General features: G+C 39.3%; 1 protein-coding gene across 2 annotated transcripts in view; it reads right to left on the minus strand.

Moving 5' to 3' along the window:
• Positions 1 to 10956, minus strand: part of jak2b (Janus kinase 2b) — a 29035-nt gene extending 18079 nt beyond the window's left edge. Inside the window, exons 1-3 of one of the 2 annotated variants that reach the window (XR_010166984.1) lie at positions 10430 to 10956; positions 7993 to 8223; positions 10 to 133 (exon numbers count right to left, since the gene is read on the minus strand). Coding sequence is in view for 1 of the 2 variants with exons in the window: in XM_063897626.1 (XP_063753696.1) it covers positions 10 to 133; positions 7993 to 8209 (341 nt within the window). In the remaining variant the exon portion in view is untranslated. The remainder of the gene's footprint in view (positions 1 to 9; positions 134 to 7992; positions 8224 to 10429) is intronic. The other variant, XM_063897626.1, reaches the window with a different exon arrangement.
• Positions 10957 to 11416: the final 460 nt, after the last annotated feature.

The raw sequence follows: 11416 nt of genomic DNA on the forward strand, positions 1-11416 counted from the left end.
GTATGCTACCTTATTCGGTAAAACACATCCTCAGAAGCATGTTCGTCCAGCTGGAAGATGTGATTGGGTGAAAACCACAGGCGGTCTCTCTCTCGGAAGAGACCAAAGAGGTTACAGTACAGAGGGGATATACCTAAAGCAGAAAAAGAAAATATACATTATGTTCTTTAAACTTCAGATGAGACCAGGTCAGCTAATGTATACAGTGTGTTTCTAGCACTACCTAAATCAAAGTTCCTCGTTCATTTATATGAATTAAATGGACAAACAAATAACTGCTTACATGCAGAAATGTCATCAGTGGCCCCAAAGATTACCGTCCAGTCGCACTTACACCAGTCATTATGAAGAGTTTTGAGAGGCTGGTTCTGCAGTACATCAAAGCCAGCCTCCCATCCACCTTCGACCCATACCAGTTTGCCTACAGAGCGAATAGGTCTACAGAGGATGCCATCGCCACTGCTCTTCACACTGCACTGACCCACCTTGAACACCAGGGGAGCTATGTGAGGATGCTCTTCATAGACTTTAGCTCTGCCTTTAACACCGTCATCCCGGGCAGACTGGTCACTAAACTTACTGACTTAAGTCCATCTGTCAGTGGATTAAGGACTTTCTGACAAAACGCCCCAACACTGATAGACTAGGCCCCCAACTCTCCGTCACCATTACGCTCAGTACCGGCACCCCCCAGGGCTGTGTGTTGAGCCCCCTTCTCTACGCCCTTTATACCCATGACTGTGCCCCCACCCATCCCACCAATACCATCATCAAGTTTGCGGACGACAAAACTGTGGTTGGACTTATCTCAGGAGGAGACGAGACAGCCTACAGGGATGAAGTCCAAAGACTGGAAGCGTGGTGTTCAGAGAACAACTTCCTCCTGAACTCCTCAAAAACAAAAGAAATTATAATAGACTTCCGGAAGAATAGTGCAGACCCTGATCCACTATACATAAACGGGGATTGTGTGGACAGGGTGACTGTTTTCACGTTCCTGGGGATGCACATCACTGAAGAACTCTCCTGGACTACCAACACCACCGCAGTATTCAAGAAGGCACAACAGCGACTCTACTTCCAGAGGACACTCAGGAAAAACAACCTGAAGGAGAAGCTACTACTGCTGCTCCATCGAGAGTGTGCTAACATACTGTGTCTCTGCATGATATGCCAGCTGCTCAGCAGCGGACAGGAGAGCCCTTCAGAGGGTCATCAATACCACACAGAAGATCATCGGCTGCTCACTGCAACATACTGAAAAGACCCATCCCACCCTGGACATAGTTTGTTTGACTTGCTGCCCTCCGGCAGACGCTTCAGCTCCATCAAATCACGAACAAACAGACTTATGAAAAGCTTCTACTGCAGAGCCATACGAGAGCTGAACACTGCCAAACACTGACAACACTTATGATGGAATTCTACTCTTCATTTCATCTGCACCTTATGTATATATTCCAATTGCACTACTGTACATAGGGCCACGGCAAGTCGGAATGTGCAATATCCTGAAGTGCAATATCTCGCTGCCAATGATAGAAGTTATTGTGTTGTATCGTTAGTGTGTCCATTTGTTTTGTATATGGGCCATTCTACCGAATTGGTTCAAAGTGCAGTCCCTCAACAAGAAAAATAATTTAACAAAACAATTAAGTCTTCAGACAAGGATATTTACTAAGAACATGTTATGGTATATTTAATCCAAAGGCATTAAATGAGATAGTGATAAGCTAAATATATACAAAATCATCATTTATAGGGTACTTTATATTGGGAAGTTGCTGTCCCCAACCCTGACATCTAAATTTCAATTTCTGTAAATAACACTTAAAACAATTTTAAGAATTTTTTCAATGGTGTGATTACAAATATCTTTATGATTACATTTAAACAGAAGTTGAAATATTTAGAATTATTGTGGGTTTAATCTTTAAATTAAAAAACTATACTAAAAAAATCATGTCCCCAGTTTTAGTCCATTGGCTGAGCCTGGTTTTTAGCCACACCCCCTGCATTTTGGATTGGGAAGTGTTACAGCATCTCAGACCTTCATGGCTGAATGGTAAGTAGCAGAATCCCATACTTTTTATATAAATGTGTTCCAAAGTCTGAAAATCGGCGTGTAACCATAAGAATTGTCACTACCAAACACATATTCTCTTCAATTAAGAGAACTTTTTGGGGTTTTATGCAAAATATTATGTTTTTATGAGTGTACCCCTCTTCAAAGACATGTATGCTATTCATGTGCTTGCTAGCATTCTTTAGTTATGCTCAAAGTTAGCTAGAATTGTCACTACCGAAACAGTCACTACCGAAACATATGGTAAAGTTTCGGTAGTGACATGATCATTTTGGTAGTGACAAAATTGAATGGTAAGAAGTAGTTCAATCCCATCATTTTAAAATAAATGTGTTGTGTGGACTAAATGGTAAACATGTAGATAATGCTGATTTCTATCTGAAATTGTTCAGGGGAGAACCAAAATGCCAAAACAAATGAGAAAAAGTGGAGCAGAGAGGCTGAGAGAATACAGGAAAAGAGTGAGGGATGATCCAGTGAAACACGAAGAATATTTAAGGAAGGAAAGAGAAAGAAATAGGAAACGAAGAGAAGAGGGAAAGTTGAAATGTATCAGCGATTTGTCCAACAGGGAGCAAAGGAAGGTCAGGAAATCATGGAGGAAAAGACAGCAAAAGCACAGGGTGTTGGCGACAAGACAGAGCGAGATGGAGACATTTTGCAGGGCTTCAACACCACCAAGCACTTCTAGTGAGGCTGATCAGACACCAGAGCCTAGGCCTGCAGATCAGAAAAGGACAAGAAGTGCAACTAGCACTTCTAGCAAGGCTGATCAGACACCAGAGAATAGACCTGCAGACAAGAGAAGGAGAAGGGCAAAAACCTCTAACTACAGAAAATTACAGAAACTAGAGCAGAAGGTCAAAGACGTGCAGCGAAGAGAAGCAACATTAAAAAAAAAGATGTCAGAGGTTAAAACTGAGGTTGACATCGGACAAGTCATATTGTTCCCCAAGAACAAAAACTAATAATGATGTAAAGCAGCACAGAGTTCCTGCTCATATTAGAAAAACTCTGCTATTTCACAATACACGTATGCACCAAATGGAGAAAAAATACAAGTCTGTCAACTATAAACAAAAGCATGCATTTAGAAGAGCTGTCTCAGATAGGTTTCTCAGAAAATACAAACTTGTAAATTTGCTCAGAAAAACAGTAGGTATCTCCCACAAAGTCTACAACAAGACTGTAGACAAGCCACAGTCCAGGTTCAACTATCAGAGAAGTGGAAATAAAAAGACCATGGACATAGTCAAGATGTTCTTAAGTCGAGATGACAATAGTCGGGCATCAGCGGGGCAGAATGAAACAATCACAAGATTCAAAAAGAAGAAACAAAAGAGGCTCCTCTCTGACTCAATGCTGAATTTGCATCAGAAGTTGATGCTGGAGATGCCTCATTTGAAGCTGTCCTATTCGCTTTTCTGCAGGATAAAACCTTTTTGGATTGTTGCCCCAAACATCAACAGGGAGACATGTGTCTGCAAATTGCATGACAATGCCCAAATGAAAGCAGACAGGCTCAAGCACCTTGGCATTATTAACTCATCAAGCTTGAGCAACGTTGCTGAGGAGTTGTGCTGTACTGTACTGTAAAGCTTGCATGTACAGGGAATGTCTCTCTTGTAAGAACAAGTCTCTCACACACACCACAAGTACTGGTACATCAGGAACAGAAGCCACATGGTGGTACCAATGGCTCACGAAAAAAGAAGATTATGAAAAAGAAAAGGACGGAGAAAGACAGAAGATCACTGTGACAAAAACGGTCAAACAGAGATGTGAGGGCAGCCCGCAACTCCTTTTGGAAGATTTTGAGAGAGAAATGAAAGCCAAAGTGTGCAAGCACCTCTACATCCATCACCAATACACACAGCTACAATCCCTGCACAGATCTCTGAAAGAAGACGAAGCTATTCTTCACATTGACTATGCAGAAAACTGGCAGTGCAAATATGCAAAGGAGGTGCAGCAAGTCCATTTTGGAGCATCACACAGGCAGACTACACTGCACAATGCTGTTGTGTACACCTCAGATTGTACACTGACATTCTGTGCATTGTCACCTTCCATGAAGCATGATCCTCCTGCCATATGGGCTTAGCTTAAACCAGTTCTTCAGTTTCTGAAGGAGAACCATCCGAGGATCCAAAAGCTCTTTTTCATCAGTGATGGGCCGACTATGCAATATTGAGGAAAGAAGAACTTCTATCTCTTGAGCACCATTCCTTTCCAGATGGGATTTAGCGCTGTAAACTGGAGTTTCCTGGAAGCTGGTCACGGGAAAGGGCCTGCTGATGGCGTTGGAGCCACCATGAAGAGAACCGCTGATTCACAGGTAGCCAGGGGTACTGACATACCCACAGCCAAAGTCCTCTATGACACACTCCTTCCTCTCACCAAAGTCAAGCTCCTCTACGTGGAGGAAGACCAGATAAACAGAGTAAACACTCTCCTGCCAAATGAGCTGACCACCATCAAAGGTACACTGGGTATTCATCAAGTAATCTGCACTACGCCTGGCACAATCTATTATAGAGTGCTCAGCTGCCTCTGCAACAAAGAGAACATATGTCCCTGTTTCCACCCATCGTCCTCCAACATTGCACCACATTTACAGCCTGGAAGAGATGTAAGAACATCTGAAACAACAGCCTCAGAAGATGGAAGCCGTTCCACCTCAAGATCTGAGTGTGAAGGGACTCTCTGTCCAGTTGATGAAGTCACTGAAGACCTAGTTGGAAAATGGTGTGTCATTACATATGATGATGACCCATATCCTGGAATCATTGAAGACATAGAAGAAGGTGATTTGTACATCTTTTCATTTTTTCCTCACAGATTTCCAAATTACATTGATGATATTTCTCTCTTTCTGTTTATTCTCTCTTGGTCATTTTCCGTTCTTATATTCCCATTCCCTTTGAATCAAACTTCATCTCATAGTCTTATAAGATTGCAATACAAGCAATACTTATCATGTCTCACCCAATGTCCTTTTATTTCACCTGTTATCTGTGTGCAGGTGCCCTTGAGGTCAAAGTCATGCACAACATTGGGCGGAAAAAACGCTTTTTTTGGCCGCGACTAGAGGACAAGATCTGGTACACAGTGGACAAGGTCGTCACCTTAATCCCTCCACCAGAAAACGTCACACAGAGGCATGTCCAGATCAGCCCAAGAGTGTTCACTGCAGTATGTGAAAAACTAAATTTGTGAATGGATCAGACATACTAGCAATGATTGAAGCTACATGAAGACCACTTGCTTCCAGTTTCATCCTGATAGTTCACTGTTACAATTACACATGTGTGTGTGTGTGTGTGAAATTTGTGTTCATGATCAGTTAATTCATTCAGATCATTTTCCCTTGATAATGTAATGTTGGTACTTTAAATGGTTCTGGATGAACAATTGTTATTCAGTCTTCAAAAATAAAATAATTCTATCTACCACAAAACATTTGTGTTTGTAATATTCCCAACCTAAGGCATGTTATGAGTTAAGATTAAGCAATAAGGTTGAGGAAATATGATACAAACAAAATACTGTGGTCACCACCGAAACAGTGCCGTCACCACCGAAACAGTGCCGTCACTACCAAACAGTGCAGTCACTACCGAAACAGTGCCGTCACTACCGAAACACTGCAGTCACTACCGAAACAGTGCAGTCACTACCGAAACAGTGCCGTCACTACCGAAAACAGTGCCGTCACTACCGAAACAGTGCCGTCACTACCGAAACACTGGATGTTTCGTAAAAAATAAAGTGATTTCAGTTATCAACTAAAATGTTATGATACTGATTGGTTTAAAGTATGGTCAATTTCATCAATCATCAACTCTGGAATCAAAATGATCAGTATTACGCATGTTACAAAGAAATACTGCATTTAGATTTTGATGACTTGTATAAATTGAACTTTGAAATTTGGTAAAAAATTCATTTTCATTCATTTAATTCTGAAAACCTTCAATAAATATTTGTTAAAATACTCTTTAGAGGAGGGAAGTAAACACAATCTTAACAGATAAATAATAATATTGTTTTACTGTAGTGTATTACTTTGTTTCGGTAGTGACAATTTTTGGGAGAGGAAAAATATTCCAATACAGTCTGAAAGTAAAATATAAAAATGGACTGTTCTTTTACTAAATATGTGTACTTTAGATATGGTATAATATATATATATAGTCAAAGTTTTGGGAATAAAACATATACGTTTCAAACATTTTCCCAACCTGATCGAACCATTTCGGTAGAATGGCCCATATATATGTATATTAGGGCTGTCACTTTTTGAAAAATCACTATCGATTTGTTTAGGCTTAAATTTTCATTGAATCGATTGTAGAATCGATTATCCACGTCTACGTTTCAATTTTCAAAATAAAGGCCAACACACTGCCATTAGGACTAACGTAAAGAGGGCGCAAGAGACGTACAGGTCAGCATTTCTGATTATTTATTGCGTGATGTTCGTGTATAACAAACAGGAGCATTCTCGAAAAACAATAAGCAGTATGGACTGCCATAACATCAATGACGAAAAACACTACTGCAGGCTTCTGGCTGTGTTTACCATTATAAATATGAAACACATTTCGCATAGGCAGGCGATTGTTAAATAGTTTGAAAATAAAACTTTAAATTCACTTGAGGACTAGCCAACATAAAAATAGGTTGAAAATATTTCACTTAGCCAACACGTAGGATCGCTACATTCCCCACAACAGACAGTAGACTACAACATACTGAGTCTGCATATGCCCCCTCATAGTTGTAGTGCTGCTGTGATATGGGAACTCACGATCGCACAGTTTGCATACCACTTTGTCCTTCTCCATAGTTTTGCCTTCTGCCCAAAATCCGAAGTGCTTCCATATTGAACTCCTCGTGTGATTAGGGGTTATCACTCCTCTCTCATGTTGCGCAGGTCGATCGCCGTTGCCGTCCATATTTTGGCAAAACACTAAGCCGCAGCAGCCGATTGACACTATCAGGCTGTTTCCGGTGCGGAAAATTGGTGGGAATTTCCTTTTTAGCCGTCGCAATGCCTACTGCACTTTTGGACTTCTTTTCTTTTCTGCTTGTTTGTGAGTTATGTTAATAATAATCATAATGAAATAAAATATTTTTTATTTGTTTAATTCGTTAAAAAACAAGTTATTTGGTAAAAATCGATTCCCTCTTTTTGTTTTCGAAACGTGTGTTGGTCGGTACAATCGACTGTACAATCGATTCTCGAATGTAAAGTGACAGCCCTGATATATATATTTTTTTGTTTTGTTATATATATTTGGCACTTTTTTTTCTTCTACCTCTTTGATTGCTGTTTGTTGTGTGTGAGTGCACCGTCAGGATTGCTACTCAATTTCGTTGTACTTGTGTGCAAGGACAATAAAGGAATCTAATATAATCTAAATTATATTTATTTAGGTAAACACAGAGGAGCGCATAAGAGATTACACTTTAGGAACTACACTTGAAAACTATATGTCTATAGTAACAATAAAGCGGACCAAAAGGTCAATAAAGATTATCTAAAATGTCAGTTCCATTTGTTTTATCATCAAACAAAAAACAAGCGATTTATGAGGGTTAGTCTAGCCTCTGTGTACTAGTTACGTCATACTCTTATTGACTCTTAAATTGTACCTATGCAATGATCACAAGAAAGTGGATGCAAAGCTACCATATTTTTGCTTATCCATAAACAGAGGAAAGCAAGGTAGACAAACTGTAAACAAAGCATTGTGAATATTGAATGAGCAAACAATTTCCCTGCTGATAGGTTTCACTGGGGCCTCTTGATAACCTTATCTTGGGACCTATGCCCCGGGTTACAGCAAACACATGAATGGGGATGCATTATGCTGGCTTTGCACGCTTAGAGTACTTACTGCATGCCTTGGCTGCATCTATACACAACTCCTCAGCTACATAGTTTCCAGGTGGGTAGCTGAGAGTGCTGCAGTCGCCCACTCCTTGGCCGCTGTGGTAGAAATGAAGCCTTAGAACAGCAGCGGCTGGCCTTGTATCCGGAGATTCCCGATGGGCGTTCCCATTTTGGTGCACAGCAGGGCATGTGTCAGTTTCCATGGCTGGCAGGGAGGCCATCAACAACAAGCAACCTGAAATTAGATAAATGTAAAATGCCATCAGAAATAATAAAGGTTCTTTTTTTTTTTTTGTTATGTATAGTATGATGAGTTTATCACTCTGCCCAGCCAAGTCATATGTTCTCAACTGTTGCATTAACTGTTATTGAAAGTCCAGCAGTACATAAAGCTGTTATTGAAAGTCCAGCAGTACATAAAGTAGCAGTGCAGAGGAATCTATTTCTGGAATAAGATCATTAAATCTGTAAATCTAAATCAAAAATAAGACGACTGTGAGAGTTATAAAATACTCCACTGAAAATTACCATTGAGATTTTTTTCAGCCCAGTTGCATCACATTTATCAAGTTTCAAATTCATAATTTTCCAAAAATGACTTAGATTTTAATGGACAAGAATCTATATACAATTCTTACTGGGAAATGTAAACATTAGTACTTTGGCAGAATAATCTAAACAGCTGCTTTGTACAGAGACAGTATTTTTAAACTGAGGGCTGAATTTGTGTTCCATTTTTTCCGTGAACATAATACATAGTCAACACAGAGGTTGGGTTTATAATATGCAACAAGGCCAAAAAGCATCATTGCTTGGATTAAAACAAGTCAGCCTGATTTGCATTGAATATTAAAACTAAAAAAAGATCAGTATTACAAATGTGAAATGAAATGAAAATGTAAATGACTGCAATATGGTGTGTTTGGAATGAAATAGGCATGTATTAGTAAGGAGGAGACCCTAACAGTTAAAGTAAATCCTAGTAAGTAAGACTTTTGTTAGTAAAACAATTTATTCTAATAAAAAGTTGACAGCACTGACTGATAAATCATTTTCAATTATCGCAAAAAAGAAAAGAAAACCGTCCTGTGAAAGTGAACTATATAATTTATAAAAGAGAAAGTTTAACAAACAGTGACAAGCTTAGAGAAAGTACACATCAAAAGAGGGAAAAAATATATTAACAAATATATATATAAATAAAAGACACTAAACACTTAGCCAGAAGTCACCAAGCAGTCTATGTTAACTCTGAACAATCTTGTGTTTCTATGGCAAAGGGCCAAACTTTTTTTCCCCCCCAGGTTTCTTCATGTTTCATAAAATAATGGTAAAATGAAAACAGAAAGATCATTTCCCAGGTTTAGATGTGCAACGCTGCAGCAATAATCGCTGCCAGAGGTTACCTCTCAAAAAGCTTAGGTGATGAATAGGTAAGACAATTATTAATCATGCTAAATTCAAATCAATCTGTAGATTTGTTTACATTTTGAAATTGGAAAGCTTTAAACTAAAAATGCCATTGGTGAAAATGATTATTGTCATTATGAATTACTTAAATGACATATCCATTTGGGGTGCAGTAGAAAATTACAGAAAATAGTCTTAAATACCGATCATAATTTCTCAGATCGATGAAGATATTCAATTCAGAAAAAAAAAGAGAAAACGGAGAAAAGCACAAAATCCTTACATTTGAGGAACGGAAAAGAGACTTCGCAATTTTCTGTCAAACTCCTTCTTTCAGGCTCTAATTGATTCAGTACTATATGGTCAGTGAGCACAGAAACACTACACTTAAAAATCCAACATGCTGTTTTAAGGAATGACATTTCCAAAACTGAGAGGTGTGAAAGAGGACATGCCACATACAACAATACAATCAGTGTTGTCTCTTCACTTCTGCAAAACACACAATGGAATCCTAGCATTAAACATTTTAGAGGGTCGACACACTAAATGTGTCCAGTTAAGCTTTGAAATTACCATTATTCTGAATTCAGTAGCACAAAATAGGGCTAACATAGATTAAATCTGGGTTATTACAAGACTGTGAATAATGCAGAACTAAAGAAGCACATGCAACAGTTTCTGGTTGCTGTTACAAGTTCAGTGCTCACTTTAGGGTTATGTAATATTGCAAAATCCATAATCGACAATCTCAACAGATCACATCCAGTCCAGTATTAGAAACTTAGCTGCAGAACAAACTCACCAAGGCCTTGATATGGAGTGCTACCGTTAGCTATAGCTTAAATAGATTAACCTAACGCTAGTAGCCCTACTGACCCACCTCTGTGTATGAGTTAGCTACCACAAAAACAAGTGCATGCAAATATCATTTAGCGACTAAATCAACTCACGACAGAGGCTTACTTTCGTGCACTGTAATAACGCAGATATAAGCTGTCAGAGAATAACAAATGAGTGTAAACACTTACTTTGGTGGATGAGCCAGGCGTGCAGCTAGCTGTGTTGCTGCTAGCTTCCTAGGCCAGCACTGCAGCCAGGACTAGCGAGACTTTGACAGCTACGGCCAGACACCGCTGCTTCTTTAAAACCAGTATTCACAATGAAGCCCTAACAAAACGACCTGTTTTGAAAGATTAATCCATTTGGAAATGTTCTTATTACCATGTGGCATTCAGCCGGCTAACGTGCTGCATGAACTACCTCTGGTCAGCTCAGTGTTACCCATCTCACTCCGGAGGAACTTTAGCCGTCTATCTTGTCAATCTTATAACTTAAGCTAATGCTAGCTAGAACCACGTCGTGCTACCTCAAACATTGGCCCAAACACACAGAAATCTTCTGCTGGCAATCATCTTATTGTGCCAGAAACTGGGGTTTCAGCAGTATAACGACAGTGACATTATTGACATCTGGTCAACTGAATGCCTTTAACTGTGAGAAGGTATCTAGTTTGTCAGTGGCAGCTACTGCGCAGCCGGAGACCAAGCCAGACAACAAACCTGGCTCTCCCACCACATTAATGCTGCATTCAGAGGCTGTCGGAAATGTCAGGATTACCAAAAGAGAAAATGCAGCAGAATAATGTTTAACAACCATCAGTAATGTAATAAGGTCAGACTGAAGCATTCTTTTGTGCACCAGTCAAGACTCAAATTAAATACAGTTACATCTCAGATCTAATGTAATAAAGGCTCTTGAGCATGTTTCTATTCAGTTGGTGTGATGTTATGTTAAATGTCAGTTCCCTTATTCCTTGTTTTAAATATCTGTCCTTTGTTGATACTGCAAATGGAGCTGCTGTGATGCAAGAAAAATGTCAGACTTGATCTTTAAAGTTGTGTCTTTTCGCATCGTTATGCTTTTTAAAGTTTATTATGTGTATGTTCGACTACAAATACAACGCAATAGTGCACTTCTTTTTGTTATTTTGAGTAAATGCATTTTATTTTTATTTG

The sequence above is a fragment of the Eleginops maclovinus genome, chromosome 12, assembly GCF_036324505.1.
Source record: "Eleginops maclovinus isolate JMC-PN-2008 ecotype Puerto Natales chromosome 12, JC_Emac_rtc_rv5, whole genome shotgun sequence".
Classification (NCBI taxonomy): Eukaryota; Metazoa; Chordata; class Actinopteri; order Perciformes; family Eleginopidae; genus Eleginops; species Eleginops maclovinus.